At 43.9% G+C, this 19,494-nt stretch overlaps 3 protein-coding genes across 9 annotated transcripts; 2 read left to right on the forward strand and 1 right to left on the reverse strand.

The window, feature by feature from the left end:
• Nucleotides 1-2,292: 2,292 nt before the first annotated feature.
• LOC100821235 (casein kinase 1-like protein HD16) lies at nucleotides 2,293-8,590 on the reverse strand. Its single transcript, XM_003557475.4, has 17 exons — nucleotides 8,432-8,590; nucleotides 7,263-7,717; nucleotides 6,372-6,497; nucleotides 6,217-6,290; nucleotides 6,033-6,102; nucleotides 5,889-5,944; nucleotides 5,727-5,798; nucleotides 5,553-5,647; nucleotides 5,321-5,384; nucleotides 5,111-5,240; nucleotides 4,805-5,020; nucleotides 4,590-4,720; nucleotides 3,629-3,803; nucleotides 3,467-3,557; nucleotides 3,151-3,308; nucleotides 2,794-2,982; nucleotides 2,293-2,614 (listed from the first exon to the last, which is right to left on the reverse strand). The coding sequence occupies exons 2-17, from the start codon at nucleotides 7,662-7,664 to the stop codon at nucleotides 2,555-2,557; spliced, it is 2,109 nt and encodes a 702-aa protein (XP_003557523.1). The 5' UTR covers nucleotides 7,665-7,717; nucleotides 8,432-8,590; the 3' UTR covers nucleotides 2,293-2,554.
• Nucleotides 8,591-10,011: 1,421 nt separating this feature from the next.
• LOC100821537 lies at nucleotides 10,012-19,090 on the forward strand. Of its 7 annotated transcripts, XR_002964038.1 has the most exons (10): nucleotides 10,013-10,986; nucleotides 11,839-12,257; nucleotides 12,357-12,731; nucleotides 12,817-12,921; nucleotides 13,005-13,121; nucleotides 13,203-13,295; nucleotides 13,626-14,549; nucleotides 14,876-18,226; nucleotides 18,788-18,850; nucleotides 19,026-19,090. XR_002964038.1 is itself a non-coding variant. In XM_024460153.1 (9 exons), exons 2-9 carry the CDS (start codon nucleotides 11,881-11,883, stop codon nucleotides 16,168-16,170), a joined length of 3,162 nt encoding a protein of 1,053 aa, XP_024315921.1. In that variant the 5' UTR covers nucleotides 10,013-10,986; nucleotides 11,839-11,880; the 3' UTR covers nucleotides 16,171-18,392. The 7 variants fall into 7 exon arrangements, 6 of the variants coding, with proteins under 6 accessions (XP_024315918.1, XP_024315925.1, XP_024315921.1 ...); XM_024460153.1 differs by lacking the exons at nucleotides 18,788-18,850; nucleotides 19,026-19,090 and having other exon boundaries at nucleotides 11,839-11,923; nucleotides 12,048-12,257; nucleotides 14,876-18,392; XM_024460156.1 differs by lacking the exons at nucleotides 18,788-18,850; nucleotides 19,026-19,090 and having other exon boundaries at nucleotides 11,845-11,923; nucleotides 12,048-12,257; nucleotides 14,876-18,392.
• Nucleotides 16,558-18,195, forward strand: LOC112270642 (ATP-dependent DNA helicase PIF1-like). Its single transcript, XM_024458507.1, has one exon. It carries the CDS (start codon nucleotides 16,558-16,560, stop codon nucleotides 18,193-18,195), a length of 1,638 nt encoding a protein of 545 aa, XP_024314275.1.
• Nucleotides 19,091-19,494: the final 404 nt, after the last annotated feature.

Consider the following 19,494-nt stretch of genomic DNA (forward strand, 5'->3'; position numbering starts at 1 on the left):
GAGCCGTGGGTTCGCAGCCGCCTTCCGCACACGGACGCCGCCGACACGCACAGCTGGTGGAGGCGACAAGAGCGGCGGCGGGCGTGGGCGAGATCCGGATCGGGCAGGGGGTGGGGGTGAGATTCGTAGGAGAGGAGGAGGAGCGAGGAGGGCTATGTTGGTTTTTTTTTGCGGTACGTGTTTTTTCTGCGCTTGAGGACTGCAGGAGCCGGGATTAAGAGACACGTGGAGACATCTGTGGCAGATTCGTAATTTCGGTGAAGTGACGTACCGCCGCGACCGTACCATCACCACCAACTCTAAATAGATGAATGGCCACCGACTGCGGCGTCACCCGGCTGGGCACCAGGCGAGGAAAGCACAGGTCAGTCGGCTGCTTCCCTTTGCTTAAATCTGACAATGGGAATTGCTTGATAGTGATGAGAGATTCCGCAATCAGCATAGCTCTCAAGGAACCTCGTGGACGCTAGAATAGCAGGAGGAGACTTGTTATGGGCAATCTCGTTGCGAACATACCAGGCTATCCAGAGAATCAGGAGGATCTTCACACGCTGTACAGCATCAGCCCGATTCAGCGAGGAAAAAATCCAGTCCCTTTGAACACCTTCAACCATCGATAACTCAGTGCAAACAGTGCTTGCAGCCCAGTGTTTGGCGACATTGAAGCTGCAGCCAGAAGGAAAGGAGAAGAAGCGGGCGACGCACGATGCCGAAGGAACGAACAACAGTAGAGGAGAAGGATACGACGAGGAAGACCACGAGGAGCAGCTCCTCCGGACGAGCTATCGCTGCACAGGGGTCTGCACAGGGGCAGAGCAGGGGCGGACCGTCGCTTGTCGAATAGGAGCAGGCGAAGCGGGGGTGGAAGTGCAGAGGAGGGGACGGCTGGGTGCGCCCGGCGGTGGCCGGTGGATGCGGAGTCGAGCGACTATTGCTGCCATGGCCCCAACTCCGGCGGTTGTGACGGCGCCGGCCAGCAGCTGCTGCCGCGTGGTGGGCGCGGCAGACGGTGGGGAGGCGGACGCGGTCGGCGTGGGACGCGAGGCACGCGAGCACGAGGCCCAGAAGCTCCGGCCATGGCTGGCGGCGGTGGGAAGAGCTGGTCCGATGCAGAGGCGGCGCAGTGGAGGATCGTTTTAGATCGGGAGCCTCGTTCCATTGGGCGACTTTTTTTATTCGGTGGTATGTGTACCAATATATTAAAAAATGGAGGAAAAGAAAATAACGGGCAATGGCATATTGATTGTATTTTCAACTGGAGTAAAAGAAAATAATGGGCAATGTCATATTGATTGTAATTTCAACTGGAGTAAAAGAAAATAACGGGCAATGGCATATTGCTTGTAATTTTAACGAAGTTAATCTACGGTGACGACCGTGGCGACCGTACCATCACCACCAACTCCAATTTAATAGATCTGTGCAAGTCCTCTCACTAAAGAAAAAGTTGAGACAAGCTAGCTTAGCACCGGCTTGATTCATATCTCAGGCTCCAAATATGTAGTGTTACTCTATATTTTTACATTTTTTCTTACTGTTGGAGAAGGGGTTTTGGCGATGCCTTCTCGCTCGCCAGTCGCCACAACTGGAAATGGCAACGCTGCATTCTTTTCTTTTCTTTTACAGCTTGTTTGGCACCCATCATTCGGGACTAGAATTGTGAAATTCATTTTGAATTTTAGAAACTAACTTGTTTGGTTGCACGGAATTGACTACATGAATTCAATTTGCAGTTTCATGAAATCACAATACAACTAATATTAATTCCTCTCTACAAGTCATCATTTTTTTGTAATTGTCTCTAACTCTACAAATCCATGTGATAGACAAACATGATTTTTTAATCCGGAATTCAAATTCAACCAAATCTACCAAAAATTAAATTTCGTTTCATTTGAACCAAATGAAATAAAACGAGGGATGCCAAACAAGTTGTCAGTATATTTTTCTGCTCTCTTTTTTTTGTTCTTCTGAGCTGCCCGCAGGGCGAAGGCCCGCAGCCCTGGATGCGGTAACACGTTTGCGTTTACGCGTTCTAGGAAACACGGCTTTTGCTATTTTGGCAGGCAACCGTTGAGTTTCGTTGGTCAGTCGATTCGGCTAGGCTTTAGCCTTCAGGAAGTCGGCGACGAATTCTGAAGCAGCGCCGTAGCCGACACGAAGCGGTGGACAAAGCTAAGGCCAGGGATCATGCTCAAGCCGAGAGTTTCAGTGTTGCGGGACGAAAGCAGAGTCAGCATAAAGGTGGGAGCGAGGATTACTTACCCACGGGAGAAATTTTGCACAAACTTATGCACGGCAAAGAGACATGAATTCCATGCGGAATATGTTACGTAGCTACTTATGGAGAAGGTCCATATATAATTATATATAGCCTGCATTCCATACAACATCCCTTCACAATTTACGGCTGGATACCCATTCACAGCAACATCCCTCTGTTTTCTAATCCTATATCCTGGCGGCTCTCTTCACTTGATTCTCTTTTTTTTTTCACAAACTACTATATTAATTAAACGTCGCTCCCTCCTTTGGAAAATTCAATTTGCAGAGGTCAACAGACTGTTCGCCCATAACAGATCGAAGCGATGTACAGGTTCTTCGCCCATTTGTCCTGCAAAGTTTGCTCCAAGGTTAGCTTGGCACAGCGACAGAAGATAGTGCCGTACAGAATTCCCAAACCATGAGCACCATATTGCTAATGTATGCTATGTGATGGTAGAGGACACAAAGAGTTTGTTGGTACTCGGCGAGGTAATTCAGGGTGTTCGGGGTGTGCTGGGGCGCAGTTACCTTTACATGGTTGCTGGGAAAGGCGGAGGTCCGGAGAGTTTCTTGTGTCTCGTCTACTGGTTTCCGTTTTGGCTTGCTCAAGATAAAAGCGGCTTGGTCAATAGTGGCTGCCGAAGAGGTTATCCTGTAACCTTGCTCCCATCGTCGATGGATACCTTCGCTTGGGTACAGGAAATCCAACTCTACAACCTGAAATGTCATCAAGAACTCGGCCTCGTAAGTTTGGCATACTACGGTAATTGGAACATCTGCAGGAATCTAGAGTGGAAATTTATATAACAAAATAATTTCATATGACCGATGAGGGCAACTAAGTCTTCTTAACCTATTGCCTCAAAAGAAAAAAAGTACTCTAACCTGTTCAGAATAGCCTGAGTTCCTTGACATGACTACTCCCCAGCGATTTCCCGCTGTGGCCATGGATGTTACATGAAAACCTTCTTTCCACTTTTTGTTGATCCACTTGAAGGGGAATGATTCGCTAACCTTGTATGACTGTTGAGTGTAAGGAGTTCCTGCATATGTGAAACATAATGGAATATAGCTGATTAGGACTAACCCTGTCACAAGGGACATTTGTACAACATTTCGACTCTCATCATCAACAGAAATATGGTCGCAGATGGAAATTTAAGTGGAAAGCATAACTGGTAACAAATCAGGAAAGACAGACCTTTAGACATTACAACCAATGAACTTCCATTGGATGCTCCGGCTATTGCTGTTATGTAGAAACTTTTCTCCCACTGATCCATTATCCAGTCCTATGTGTTATGGGAACAGAGTCAGGTATGCTGACTAAGAAATTATCATGCTTCATCAGATTGTAGCCTACCTTGTGTAGAAAAGCTGGCGATAGTTCATAAACTTGAGAACCAAAACCAGTACCCGCATCCATAATGAGAGCCCACAGATTCAGTGAAGAAGCCACACAACTAATGTACAGGCCGTCCTCATTTCCCTTTTCTATGTGCTGTTGGAGCCTGTTGTCTGCCACGTTGTAATGGTACCTAACAAAGAGAATCAACATACATTGACTTCAATTTGCAAGAGAAATACATCGGCAATACTATTAAAGAGTATATTTATTAAAACCTAAATGAAATGATATATCAGCATAGGGCCAGGTTGGGTCTCAGAATGAGACATTTCATATAAAAATAAAGGTGTGGATATGCAAAGAAATACGACAGGAATAAATTTGAAACTAACAAGCAAAAATTGAACGCCTGGATCACAAGCAACTGAAAACACAGTTTCATCTAAATATGCAGAGCAATTTCATATTCCACAGTTACACTTGAAGGCCACGACCAAATAAATTCGAGTTCTTACAAACAGTTCGGTATTTCTGCTCAATCAGTTACCAGGATCATTCAATTTTTAAGATTTACAACTACATACACTGCACTCCAAAGACCCCATAACAAGACTATAATGTTCTTAACTTTTAATCAACATACAACTTTAAATATTTCAGTTTGGGCTAGTAAAACTCCAACGCAACTACCAAATAGGTGATAGATACCGAATGTTTAATACATCCTACTACTATGATGATAATTATAATTAACTGATTTCGTCATCTAACCAGCATTAAGTGCATCATGACAATTCTTCTAACCGTAACTAGATTACTCGATTTTATCTCAAGTCTTTACTCCATTGATAAGGCAACGAATCATTTTTGGAACTGCCACTTTTGGCGGAAAGATCAAGCACCAAAAGTTCAAACAATATCAGTTAAATCACCTTTTGTGTCATATGCTTTGTTATACATCATTTAATGTAATTACCTCTGCTTCATAGGGCGCCTGGCATTGTAAACTGAAATCCACTGCGACGCGGGGCTCCCTAATCTAATTTTCTTCTTAGGCTGCTCATCTTCTTCAAGATTTACAGGCAATCTTCCACGTTTCTGCCCCACCTATAATTTGGGGGAAAAGGTTTGTGGTGGGATACAGAAGCAAAATAAATGATATATGGAAGTGGAAAGTACAGTAGCACAAACCTTAAGGGCCCCGTCGATTCTGATAGGCCTTGATGCAGGTGCTTCAATCAAACCATCGAATAGAGAAATAAGTTTGGCATAATTTGGCTCTTCATCAAATTTCATGTTTGTAACAGTCTCAAGCAAATGTTTGAATGGAGCTGGAGCAGCATTACATAGGGTATCCGGAGAAGTAGACATTTTTTTCTTGCAAACGAGGAAACTCTTGGTATCCCCCTGTGTTGTTAAGCATGTAACATTGACATAGGCTGTGAGCACCTGGAGAATATCATGAAAAGTTAACTCAATACGCATATTAGAATTTACCTGGTAGCCTTGCCAAGGCAATCTTCCTTTTATTAGAAATAAGAGGGTGTATGCCAGAGACTCTAAATCATCCCTTCTACTACCTGTACGACCTAAATGGGCATGTACACTCGCATATCTAATTGTTCCCCTGGAAAAAAAGAAAGAATCGGATAAGTAAAAAAGCACCATAAGACAAATAGAAACAAGTACAGCAAGAACATAGCTAACCTAAAGATATCAGGTCTTTGATCATAATCAACATGTAGACCTGCCGGATCCTTCCACTTTGATGCTGCACAATTTACACATCACCATATCAACAAAAACTAGTCATCAAAGAAAACAACACTAATAAATTTAGGAAGAGTACAAGACTGTGACCCTCAGTTATGTCAAGAGCTATTCTGATGAAATGAAATAATTTTGTAGTTAGATAAAGATTCATTGATTAATGGCATACCCAAACCAAGATCAATAAGGAAAAGCTTCTTCTCGTCAGGTGATCCAGGCAGACCAAGCAGAAAGTTCTCCGGCTTTACATCACCATGAACAAACCTGACAAAGACAGGATTGGTTCATGTAGATGAACAGTGATGCATGTAAGGATAATTTAATAAAGATAATTTTACGTTACCCTTTGGAATGAAGTTTCTCGAGAATTGATATGGCCTCTACAGCAATACAAGCAGCCATATGCGGAGACATCCTGTTAAAATGTCAAATATTTTAGTACAGATTACAGGAGTAAATTGTAGGATAAACAAAGTAATGTCAACGGGAACAAGAGGATGCTTACATCTGCCCCAATGAATTCCACACATCCCAAAGACTGGGACCAAGGATATCCATTACCTGATTATTTTTTCAATATGATCAAAATTAAATTTGTTGAGCTCCAAAGCAGTCCACATGATTAACTTAAGTATTTAAGTAAACTCACAAGGATATAGTAGTCGCCCTGGCGGCCCTTGTAGTGGACCGCTGGTACACCATAGCAGCCGTTGAGGGACCTTGTTAAAAAAACGGCCAAATGGTCAACTGGTCATTGATCAGAATTCAGAAAACTCAAAAGCTAAAGAGAATAATTGAACTACAAAAGAAAGTTGAATGTACAAAGTACATACTGATAAACTTGCCACTCATATGGGGGAGCATAATTGCACCCTTTACTGCTTCGGTGCTCAAATTTCAACGCAACCTACATTGTTGAAATCCATAGCTTTGGTTAGTGTGAAAAGGATAATTTTCTCTGCATATTTTTTGTACCAAGAGAGCAAACCTCATAGGCATCAGGACCAGTGTGAGCAGTCCCACCAGATACCCTTCGACCAACATAGACTTGACCAAAGCCACCTTTACCCAGTTTCCTGTCAGTTATATATACTGGAGAATTACCTACATGAACCTGCAGAAATGTCACTGTGTTAGGTGCTTCCAAGTAGCACAACTGAGAACTCCGACAGATAAGATATATCATCACAGTACAGAAGAATTTTCCAGTCATATGAAATTGTGACAAGGTGAGGTAATGGACTTCAGCTGTCATTGTATGCAAAAAACGCACAAGAATCTGCAGTCTTATCTACTTCCAGGTCATGTACAGCTGTATTCGAACTAACGAGGATTTTAGGAGGTGGCATTTTTTCCCCATTACAATCACTGGGTTGTGTGTTGGATTGGATCTAAGTGATGGACCTGTTTAGTGGGGATGCTTTGGCCCTCCATACTGACGGTTAATGCAGGCCAAGCCATATGCTCTGGGTAGCCTTTCTATAGACCTGAAGGCCATGTTGGCAATGTCAAACTTGCCCAATGCCTATATTGATGGATGAGTCTGCTATGTGATGGCATCATAGGTAGCGCATGAAAAAATGGGTGTGGTCCATGTAGAATGGATGGAAGAATTGACATACGTTTTCATCTCTTTCATGCTTTAAAGATACATCAAGACAATCCTAGTTTTAGTTTCAAAAATTAACAAAAGGTAAAATTCCATTTGCCTGTGCCCTAGGAGACATATCTAACACAAAATCAACACAATGGATAACATATGGTAGGTAAAGGCTAAAATTAATGCATTTATGTGTAAAATCAACTAGGAAACCAATAGAAAACTATGTTGATTGTCAATGGCAGTTCATAGAAATAAAATATCAAAGAGAAGTAATACCCTCTCGGGGATTGGTGTAGATTCATCGTCAGCCCCGACAAGCTTGTCTGCACTTCCACCATCCATTCTTAAGTCTTTAATGGACTCAGCAACCTTTTTCAAAACAGGCTTCTTGGCTTCACAGACAACTTCCTGTACAGCAACAGCTTTAGGGGGCTCTTCACAAGCTGGGTCAGTGTCCACGTCGACAACCTCAGCCCCCTTTCTCGTACGTCTTGGTGCTGGTACCGCTCTTCTCCCAGCAGCGCCCTTTCTTCCCCTGACGACAGGGACAGGAGCACGCTTCCCTGCTCTCCGTGGAGCAGGTGGCACTGGTTTCTCAGCCGGCTCTGCTGGTTGCTGATCGTCGAGCTTCCTGGACCTCAGGCGCGCTAGGCGAGTACTGCTTCGCAGCTCTGGCATCCTTTCCCCATGCAACTCACGCCGGTGTCCCAGCCGTCAGAGCACCTTCCAATCTCCACATCCATAAACAAAAATTAAAATAGTGGATCAACATACATAACAAAATAGAAGTACTTCTTGCAAAACAAACATGAGAAATCCAGCTAACGAGTGTTTCATCTACCAATATGCCCACAACACCAAACGTGACTACTCAATTATGAATTACCAGTCACCACCGCCAGTAACCAATTTCAGCAAACTGGATCCTTAATCGGCATCAAGAGGCGGCATACTGCCTGATCACCAAATCCTTCAACGAGGAATCAAATCCGTCAGTCGGTACCGGAAATGAAGGGGGAGTGTCCCCATCATCACCCGATGCGTCCCCCAACCCCCACAGGCAGGGGATTTCCAATGGAGAGGGGAAAAAATCACACCTTTACCACCATACCGCCACCAAAATCGCCGCAACCGTACAGCCAACCTCAATCCCCGATCCCCAAACCCACCACTAACACCAATCTCTGGCCCAAATCCGGCGACCGCACGGCCCCAAACCGGAGCCTCCCGGCGCCCGATCAGCCGGCCGCGGCCAAATCAGGCGACGAACACCACCTCAGATCACGACTTCCCCCAAATGGAACGCTCCCACGCCGCCCGATCGCGCAGGAACCCACTCCCAGACGCCATCCGTGAACCAAAAAAATTCAAAAACCATCGGAACACACAGAAAAAAAAGGCGCAGAGACAGAGAGAGGGAGAGAGATCGGGGCAGGGATGCTCACATCGGCGTGGCGGCGGCGCGCGGAGGAGGCCCGATTCGTCGCCTCGGGAGGCGTGGCGGTGGTGGTGGGGGAGGGAGGGAGGAAGGCGCACGAATTGTGGAGGGCGTAGCTGCTCGTTCGTCTGGTCTCGTCTCTCTGTCGTCTCGGCTCGTGCTCGCCCCGTGCTGGTGGCCTCGTTCGTGCAGGAAGGGTTGGGTTTGGGCGCCGTGTGCGCCACCTCGTCATGCATGGAGTGGGGACGCAGCCCGGTCCGTGTTGCTGGCCTGTGGGCCCGTGTCGTCAGTGGATTGAGTAGGGGCGGTCTAGGCTCTCGTAGGCCGTAGCACGATCTGGAAGATGAGAATTTGGGGGCTGTGGAATTGGAGGGTCTTGCCATGTTCTTGGTTTGTCAGGGTTTGATTTGGCAACACCGATCTAGTACCAAAGCTAGGATATACTCATATAGGATATTGTACCAAAGCTCTCGTCAAAACAAACTTGACAGTAAAAACAAAATCATAAATCCAATGCCTCGTTTGGGAGTTAAAAACTTCAAGAATATGCAAAACACGTGAGTTGTCCAAGCATTTACTCGATGTGCATGGCTGGAACTCAGGGCACCATGATCTCCACTTGAGGTTGCAGATTCAACAGGAGATTATGACCGCCCAACATGAATTCCTCCAAATGCCACCGACAGAGAGTGGTCAGCTTCATATGGACAACCATGTTGTAACAAGCCTCCATACATCATGAAGTCTTGCATTGTCGAGACTTGTAGATGAAGACAACGTGGAAAATAGCTGTTAAATTCATGCCGCATTGTGATGACGAAAGCTATTTGTTGGGCATGTTGGGGGAGGTGGCAAATTAATTACAAACGGCTATGGTGGAGGATGAGGAGGTGGCAGATTCATGCCAAATGGAGACGGTGAAGGATGAGGAGGTGGCAGATTCATTCTACACAGTGATAATGAAGAGTGACGGATGTATTGGTTGTTTGGATACGATGATTCGGAGGTGGTGAAGATCTGTTGAGGACCGAAGATGAATGATCCATAAAAAATAATTTAAAACGACGAAGGCTATTTTTTTGATTTCATGTTATATATGAGCATTATGTAACTAGCTGCCGAATGGTTCAACTTTTTTTTTAGAGAGAAAGCCATCATGACGAGCTTTATTAATCAGGGAATAGAGTTACATCGTTTATGATTACATCCATAATAAAATTCGGAGGGTCATTCTGCCACACATTGGCAAAGATCCCACCCGCATAACTAGCAAAGGGTTCAACTTCAATGGCCACATAGGCTCGTTTGTTGCAAAAATATTGTGTACGGTGTACCGGTTCCTCCAAGACTTGGACCCATGTACGGTGTAACAAAAAAGGACTTACCGGTCCCACATGCTATAAAACAGTCAAACTCTTGTGTCCCACAGGCCAGTGAACCGACGAAGCGCATCTCTACTACTATAAAATTTGCAGTTGGTGGATGGTTGATCCACTCTCCAGCGATCTGAACCGTTCAATTGATCTAACGGTCAAATTTTTTTTTTACAGTGCGGCCCAGCCCAGCATACCGCACCATCCAGCCCACGTGAGGCAAATTACGGCGAGTAAGCCTGAATCGAGTCTCCTGTCTCCTCTCCCACTCGTTGCTCTGCTCTCTCGAGCCCGCCGCCGCCACCCGCCAGAGGCAGAGCTTGCCTGCCCGCCGCCGCCCTCTCCCGCCAGCCGAGCACCTCCACCTCCCTCGGTTCCTCCAACCGCCCACCTGACGCGCCGCTGCCGGTCTTCCGTCGCCAATGGAGAAGGCGAGCAAGGAGAAGGAGCTGAGCATGTCCTCCCTCTTGCGGATGAAGCCCGTGACCACCAAGCCAAAGAAGCCCGCGGGGAAGAAGATCCCGCCGGCGGTTGGGAAGACGGCATTGGGGAAGAAGAAGCAGGCGGCAAATTGTTGTGTTGCTGGTGCTGGTTGCTAAGCTGATTGCTGCTGGCCTGCTTGCTGCTGTTTGCCCCTGCGACTACAGTGGCGCGCGGGCACTCGAGAGGCGTCATGCTGGTGCCTCGCGCGAGCAGCGACGGCGCTGGGTCGAACACGTCCTCGACACGACACGTAGGTGCGGGGTGCGGGCTGGTTATCGGAGCAAGGCGGAGAGTACGACACGGAGGTGCAGCTTGTTAGCGGCGTCGCAGATGGAGGCTCTCTCCATCTTGCTGGGAAAAAGAAGAAGAAATAAGAACGCAATTCGATCTCCAATGCTGCCAAGAAGATTCTAGAGATTTCAGTTGGCCGGTAAGTTGTCCAATCCAGAATTCTCCTTTCTTCCCGCCGTCCCCAATTTGAAATTTAAATCCAGCAATGGCCTTCAGCCCTTCACGCTATAAATTGTGCATTTGTTCTTCCATGGACATACTAACGCTGCCCGCTTGCTTGTGTTTTCCTCTACCACTCGTTGCGCTGATCGCTCGTCGCCAAAACCACGCCGTGGGCGCAGGTCCACAAGAGCTCTCCTGCTGACGCAGGTTCTCCGTCTTCTCGTCTTGTTGACTTCCTCGCTTGTCTGATACAGTAAGTAATGCATTCTCATCGACCTTGATATAATACTCTGCTTACTGAACAGTTAACGTAATGGACTCCCACCAATGCTAACGAAGTTAGAAGTGGTTTACTTAATGAGCTAATCATATACATATACAGTGTAGAAAACAATCAATTTTCTGAACTGATCATGCACTGGAGACGTAATGAATAATTGTCTTTGGTCATCCAAATGTCAACTGATTTATCTGTTCCAGGATCCCATTTTTTAAATAAGAAATCCATCCTTTTGTATAACAAATAATGTCTGACTATATGTCATGCTCACTGGTACTTTCAAGGTATATTCAGTAGCTCAGGGATGTACTAGGCTGTTATATGAACATGAACATACCAATTGCACAAAAAGTACTGGATGTTCCTGGTATTTGATCTTTGCAGTTGTCATGATAGATGAGATACGATTCCTTTGTTAAGCTAAGCCAGGATAGATAAGATACCAATTGCTTTCCTGTTTATTTAACACAGACCTGACAAAGATTAAACTCCTTTGCACTTAATTAATTTTTTATGTGGGGGATCTTTGAATCATAAGGTAGACCATATCATGTATAGAGCTGGAGCTCGATCCGAACACCCAATACACTAGCTAATAGTAGCAAAAACAGATTTTGTGTTTTTTGTCCAGAGATCCACATCTGCTGTCCAAAACGCATCTTTGTGGCCTTCTCATAAGCCACACAATCTAATTTCTGATTTTCTTAACGATGTAAATTAACATGGTTATGACTTAATTATTATTTAGTTGCAAACTACATTAAGATTAAAGCAATAGAAAATGCTGTGTGCTATAGATAATAGCTAATCTCAATTTTTTTTCAGGAACAGTTCTCATTTTCTGTTTCAGTAAAGGATCTTTCCACAATGCCGCAGAATCCAAGCCAGCGCACTGCTAAAGGAAAAGAGGGTCCTTATTCTGACTCTTTGAAACTATGTAGTATATATATCATATATAGATATATATAATACATTAGCACAACTCATGAAAATAATATACTCACTCATCATTCATATTGGGATAATTGTAACAGTGGTTAATGAATACGATAAAGTAAAGCAATGCTGCCCGAAATTTGTGACACGTAATCCAACATGTTTATTCATACGTGAGCCGTCCAACACTTCAAACTTAAGTTATGAGTCAGGTGATGCAGATGCACTGATTCAATTAGCTACAACATTTTCCACTAATAGTACGTTGACATCAATCGCCAGAATGGAACATGGAGAAAGCTCAAAAGGTACCACCATCTGATTGCATATATTTTGTATAACATTATTAATACTATACATCTATTAATACATTTATTACTTAAGTAAATTATGGTGGGTTTTTTTAGGACGAAAGAGGTCCTATGACTGTGCTCACTATGCTAACCTCACCTCAGAACAAAAGAAAGCCAAGCAAGATCGTGCTAGAGCACGCCGGCAAAGTTTAACACTTGAACAGAGGCAACAGATGAATGCACGCCGAAGAGCGCTTAGACCACATTTAACATCTGAAAAGAAGGAAGAGTTCAATGCACGCCGAAGAGCACTCAGGCAGAGTTTACCACCCCAGGAGAGGCATGCATTGTTAGATCGACGCAAAGCAAGCTACAGAAATAAGAGAGACACCGTATGCGTTGAATCCATTGCAATGCGATGCCCTAAACTAGGTGCTTCATCAATAGCCGACCCATCATTGAGCACATCGGCATCCACGATTACAAAAGGTACTAAAGATTCCTTCTGGACTTTTTTGTTCAAATATTTGTTCCACTAACTACTTACCTGCTCAACCAACCGTATATGATCCAGCAACCTTCGTTGAGGATATCATGGATGAGGACACCATTCCTGAGCTAGGTGGTTCATCAATAGCCGACCCATTATTGAGCACACTAGCATCCACGATTGCAGAAGGTGCTAAAGATTCCTTCTGAACCTTTATGTTCCTTTTTTTTTTGTTCCACTAACTAACTACCTATCTACTCAACCAACTGCAGATGATACGTCAACCTTCCTTGAGGATATCATGGATGAGGACACCATTCCTGAGCTAGGTACTTTGCCACCAGCCCAAACATCAACGACCATGCCTGAATTCACCATTGGAACTGATGGTAAATATTTCATCAATGTTCATATTTTTCAGTCATAAGATATGATAAGTTTATTTATTCACCTGCAAAACCGAACGGCAGATGATGTTCAAAACTTCATTAATGAAATCATGGATGAGGACACCATTCCTGAAGAGGATATGGATGAGGAGTATTATCTTTTTGCCAGTGAAGGTAACTTTATTATCACAATGTTCATGTTAAAGATGAAACAACTGTGCATAAAGCATAATTTTTCAAATCTCCAGATTAGTCTCCATAGGTCATCACGTTCGTACTTTGCAGAATCAGCTAAAACATCTTCTACTTGTGCAAGGTAGATAGGACACACTAAAAGGATCATACTCTGCAATAAAGATAACCAATAGTACATATGTTGTCATATGGCTAAATTTTATACCAAGAATCTATAAAGAAAAAAAATAACGTGTAGTTGTTGGTATGACTTTTTCATTTTAAATAACGTGCTAACCCTGGTATGAATTCTTCGTTTTATTTAAATAGTAGGTGGGCATAATAACGAGGTGGTCAACCCTGATGAATCAATGGAAACCTCTGCTGCTGTAAATAGTGCCCTAGATCCGTACGATTATGTCTACTCAGACATCCCAGAAAGAACGCACGTATTAAAGCCTGTGCCAGACTGTGAATACTGTGGTGCAAAGAAATTCGAATATGAGGTGAAGTCATTCTGTTGTCGCGAGGGAAAAGTCAGATTAGTAAACCCAGAACCGCCCCTAGAACTCCGAAGGCTTTGGTCAAGCGAAGATACTGATGCAAAGCATTTCAGGGATAACATTAGGTTCTTCAATGGACATTTCTCCTTTACTACCCTTGGTGTTAACCTTGATAACAAGTATACAAACATGAGGTCAGGGGTGTATACATTTCGGGGACATGGTCAAATATACCACAACATACACTCATTTGGTTCAACTAATTCAAGTCCCAGTCATCTGCAATTGTACTTCTATGACGATGACCAAAGTCTGCAGCATCGGTTTCGGCACTCCCCTAATCTCGACCAGGAGGTCACTAGAAAGCTGGTGGACATCCTAAAGGATAACCCATACTCCAAAGCATTTAGGAGTCTGGGCCAAGTTGAGAACGTATTGGAATATCGTATCACTCTGAACACCGATTATAGGATGGACCAACAGACATATAATGTGCCATTATCTTCGGAGGTGGCTGCAGTGTGGGTCGAGGGTAATGATCTGATCAAAAGATTTAAACGCAGTATTATTCTCTATGGGAACAATAATGTGAAACATCATATAGAACCATTTTATGGATGTTATGACCCGCTGTCCTACCCTCTCTTTTTTCCAAGAGGGGAGCTCGGTTGGCATCCCCATATCCCAAAGTACGGCGTGTCCTTGGAGGAGGTACTTCGGTACCATGACAATAATTCAAATGACAATCCAGGTTAGCCTTTTGGTATACTATACTGTACTGTAGATATCTTGCATCTTCCTTCCTTTCGGTAACCATGATTCTGCAGACTACAGGTTTAGAGAAGCAACCATTTGGATCTATAGCTGATGCTACAAAAATAGTACAAACACATGTGCTGCTTCAGGAATGAGACGATAGTTTTGACATCATTGTGTTAGCTAAATGTTTTTAGACAGATTTTTCCTATATAAAATAAGAATTATGTACTAATTTTCACTAGCTTGTCGACTTGTTTGTTATTTCCATCTTGGCTATTTACATAGTAGCTAACTTTGTGTCCTCATTACTTCTTCTAGATATGAATAATCGATTGTGCGTCTCTGTGAGGGACTACTATTGCCACAAGTTTCAGAAGCGTCCTGGGATATTCAATGCCGTGCTATATGGCAAGCGTCTACTCCAACAGTATGCAGTCGACATGTATATGAAGATTGAGGGTACAAGGCTTGACTACTATAGGATTCATCATAAGGAGCTACGTGCTGATCTATACAAAGGCATTGTCGACAGCTTACAGGCTGGAGAGAGTCGTGCAGATGCGGTAGGCAAAAGAATTATACTCCCATCAACATTCATTGGGGGCAAGAGAGATATGAAGCGAAGGTTCATGGATGCTATGGCCTTGGTCCAAAAGTACGGAAAGCCAGATATTTTCCTAACGATGACATGCAACCCCAAATGGGAAGAGATAACCAATGGATTAGAACCTGGTCAGACACCCCAAGATCGCCCTGATCTCATTGTTTGGGTATTTAAAGCCAAGCTGGAGGTATTGAAGATACAACTATTCAAGAACCACATACTTGGCAAAGTGATTGCTTATGTTTATGTCATTGAATTCCAAAAACGGGGCCTTCCGCATGCTCACTTTCTGTTGATCATGGAGTTAGATTACAAGCTCTTAGTGCCAGAACAGTATGATCATATCATCTCTGCCGAGCTCCCAGACAAGCAAAACTATCCAGAACTATATGCAATGGTTGTGAATCACATGATGCATGGTCCATGTGGGGTCTTTAATCCCAAGAATGTGTGCATGCAGAATCGAGCCTGCAAGAACCACTACCCACGTCCATTCAACCCCACCACACTCCAAGGAAAGGATGCATATCCTGTGTATCGAAGACGTGACAATGGCCGTCGTGCTCAGGTTCGAGGACATATGCTGGACAATAGGTGGGTTGTGCCATATAACCCTTACCTTTTGAGGATGTTCAATTGTCATATTAACGTCGAGGTGTGCTCAAGCATCAAGGCTGTGAAGTACTTATTCAAATATATCTACAAGGGCCACGACCGAGCTTTGATGTCTCTAGATGAACCTGATAGCAATGGCAACATTGATGAGATCAAGCAGTACAGGGATGCAAGGTGGGTTACGCCACCAGAGGCACTATGGAGGATCTATAGTTTTGACCTGAGCGAGATGAGACCATCTGTGAAGCAACTACAACTTCATCTCCCAGAGATGCACATGATCTCTTTTGAGGCTGGACAAGATCTTAATGACGTAGTCACTCGTCATGGTGCCTCGAGGACAATGCTTACCGAGTATTTCGAGGCGAACAAGAAATTTCCAAAGGCTCGATAATTGTTGTACAAGGATTTTCCATCAGCATTTGTATGGGAACCAGGTCGTAAGATATGGAAAGAGAGAGTACAACGTTTTCAGGTAGGAAGAATTGTGTCTGTCCATCCAAATGAGGGGGAGCGATACTATCTTAGGGTGCTCCTAAACCATGTTAGAGGTGCAGCCTCCTTTAAGGACCTAATGACAATTGGTAATCATGTTTGTTCAAGTTTTTGTGAAGCTGCCGAAAGGAGGGGTCTTATTGACTCTGACAATACAATCGATGACTGCCTTAAGGAAGCTGAGTCGTTCCAAATGCCATCCTCCCTTCGGAGGCTCTTTGCAATTATTTTGGTCTATTGTGAGCCTAAAGATGTGCGTGGGCTATGGGATAGGCACCTAGAGGCGATGTCGGATGACTACCGGCGTTCCCATGAGTGCCCACATGTGGTGGAGCAGAAGGTGTTGCAAGACATCAGGGATATGCTGCAATTGATGGGAAAAGATATAGCATCATTCCCTCTTCCAGAGATTGATGAATTGCATGGCACCCTTAGCGGTGAGGATAGGGAGATCATGGAGGAATCCACAAATGAGTTACGTGATGATTTTGCTTCTCTAGCGTCCTCCCTAAACATTGAGCAGAAGTATGCCTATGATGAAATATTGTCTGCTATCGATAGCGGCAATGGAGGTGTCTTCTTTATTGATGGCCCAGGAGGTACGGGAAAGACTTTCCTGTACAAGGCTCTGCTCTCAAAAGTTCGCTCCCAGGGCAAGATAGCTGTGGCAACCGCAACATCAAGTGTAGCTGCCACCATCATGCCTGGAGGTAGGATTGCCCACTCAAGGTTCAAGATTCCCCTTAGCACTGAAGAAGGTGTTTTATGTAGCTTTACGAAGGAAAGTGGAACTGCCAAGCTCCTCCAGATGGCGTCTCTTATTATATGGGATGAAGCCACCATGAGAAAGCGTCAAGCAGTTGAAGCGCTTGACAATAGCATGCGTGACATCATAGGACAACAGGATCTGCCATTTGGGGGAAAGACTGTTGTGTTTGGAGGTGACTTTAGGCAAGTGCTTCCCGTTGTGCGGAAGGGAACAAGACCACAGATAATAGATGCCACATTGCGTAACTCTTACTTATGGAGTAGCATGCGGCAATTCAGGCTTATCCATAACATGAGGGCACAAAGTGATCCGTGGTTTGCTGATTTCCTACTGCGCATTGGGAATGGTACTGAAGAAACCGACAATGATGGTAATGTACGGCTTCCAGAAGATATATGTGTGCCATATACCGGGAAGGACAGTGATCTTGATAGGCTGATCGAACATGTCTTCCCTGACCTAGACAAGAACCTCACTAATCCGAATTACATTACCTCTCGGGCGATCTTGACAACCAGGAATGATAATGTTGACAGGATAAATATGAAGATGATCGAACGTTTCCCAGGTGAGGAGGTGATATATTATAGTTTTGATCGTGCGGCGGACGATCCCCACAACTACTACCCCTCTGACTTTCTGAACTCACTCACCCCAAATTGGCTTCCTCCACATGTTCTCAAGTTAAAGATTAACTGTCCTATTATACTGCTACGGAACATAGATCCTGCAAATGGACTATGCAACGGTACGAGACTGGTGGTCCGTGGGTTGCAGAAAAATGCTATCGACGCTGAAATAATAGTAGGACAATATTCTGGAAGGAGGGTGTTCCTGCCTCGGATACCCTTGTGTCCCTCAGATGATGAGATGCTCCCTTTCCGTTTTAAAAGGAAGCAATTCCCTGTCAGGCTCAGCTTCGCCATGACAATCAACAAGGCACAAGGACAGACAATTCCTAATGTCGGTGTATATTTACCCGATCCTGTATACTCTCATGGTCAGCTATATGTTGCATTGTCTAGAGCTACCTCAAGAAGGAACATTAAGATCCTTGCCATCCCTGACAAGGACAAGAGTGGCCGGACCAAATCTGCCAAGCCTCCTAGGACGAGCACGCCAAACATTGTCTACAAGGAAGTCCTTACCTCTTAGATATTTGAGCCAGCGGTATAGAGATCACCATGTAAGACGTCATTTTGTTATATGAGAATTGGATATGAGGATGAAGATATTGATGTACCTACTTTGAGAAATGTACCATGGTCAAGGGAGTACAGGCTTTGCTTGTTTCTGTATCTCAACATTTTTTGTTGTCTTTCTTATTTTTTAATATAAGTTCTATGCCTCCACCGCTGTGCCACAATTTTGGTTGAGCATGCTACTTCTTTGTGCTACAAGCAAGTTCTTATTTTTCATCCACACTAGCAGCTCAAGTTGTTTCAGTAGTACAAGTTGTGGGGTACGTACAGCTGTATATATTCATGATAGATGATTAGTCGAGTTGTCATCCATTAAGTATTACTGTACTGAATTTCTTGGATTCTGCACATGAGCATATAGTAAAACTTTTCTATTATAGCTGAACAGCCTGTAATTACATTTAAGTGACACTGGCTTATTAAAATGGATACAGATCCCTTTGGCTTTTAAACTGCTGTCATTCATATGGATTACGAGTTCATTCATATGTATTCACTGCTTTGGCATGGAAATGACACTTATGACATCATCTATGGAAGGGCAGGAACTAAGTAATGACGCCAAGCGACTTGATCTGGACAGGGGACTACAAAATGATGATGGAGAGGTTGGTGATTACCACATCATCAGTTGGCATATCTTCCCATTGCTATTATTTCATCCAGTTCTCGCATCATCTTATTGCAAAATTGTTATCTGTACTAGGTCTATATTTTTCTACACATAATTTTTGATTCATTACAACTGAACATAATAAGTACATTTCACATGCAACATTGCAGGGGATTGTCCTATGTTTGCATCGGAGGTTTCAAAGATTGATGACATCCACCGACAAACAATTGGAGTAAGGGCATTGTCTTTCCCTTCTTAGAAATAATATATAGTGAATCTTAGGCTGCATGTCGTAGCAGTGTTTGTAGCAGTCATCTTCACATGCAACGAAGATTAGTAATTATTTTTGAATGAAGTCTGAACTGTGGAGCCAACTGAGATCGCAATTCACATATTCAGGGAAATTCTTTTGCCAAACTTTTTTCGAGAAAGTCTCTTTTGCCAAACTTCACATACTGTTTGCTTAGAATTGTTCTTTTTAAAAAGGTTTAGAATTGGGAGAAGATATTCATTTTTGAACTGGTTCCCTATCGATTCAACCGCTTGCCTAATATACTTTTCTCGCTTCCAAATGTTTTACCTTCCTAATTATCTTATGCAACGGTTTTCGTATCTATGTTGTTTCAGGTGCTGATG

Source organism: Brachypodium distachyon, chromosome 1 (genome assembly GCF_000005505.3).
Source record: "Brachypodium distachyon strain Bd21 chromosome 1, Brachypodium_distachyon_v3.0, whole genome shotgun sequence".
Classification (NCBI taxonomy): domain Eukaryota; kingdom Viridiplantae; phylum Streptophyta; class Magnoliopsida; order Poales; family Poaceae; genus Brachypodium; species Brachypodium distachyon.

Excerpts from the sequence above, each read along its gene's own strand:
- LOC100821537 (XM_024460145.1), top strand. The coding sequence starts at position 11,999 with ATGAAAATAATATACTCACTCATCATTCATATTGGGATAATTGTAACA. Across the intron at positions 12,732-12,816 it reads GGCATCCACGATTACAAAAG|CAACCTTCGTTGAGGATATC; the intron begins GTACTAAAGATT and ends TATATGATCCAG. Across the intron at positions 13,122-13,202 it reads ATTCACCATTGGAACTGATG|ATGATGTTCAAAACTTCATT; the intron begins GTAAATATTTCA and ends ACCGAACGGCAG.
- LOC100821235 (XM_003557475.4), bottom strand. The coding sequence starts at position 7,664 with ATGCCAGAGCTGCGAAGCAGTACTCGCCTAGCGCGCCTGAGGTCCAGG. Across the intron at positions 5,799-5,888 it reads TGGAATTCATTGGGGCAGAT|GATGTCTCCGCATATGGCTG; the intron begins GTAAGCATCCTC and ends ACATTTTAACAG. Across the intron at positions 3,804-4,589 it reads AGGCGCCCTATGAAGCAGAG|GTACCATTACAACGTGGCAG; the intron begins GTAATTACATTA and ends TCTCTTTGTTAG.
- LOC112270642 (XM_024458507.1), top strand. The coding sequence starts at position 16,558 with ATGTCGGATGACTACCGGCGTTCCCATGAGTGCCCACATGTGGTGGAG.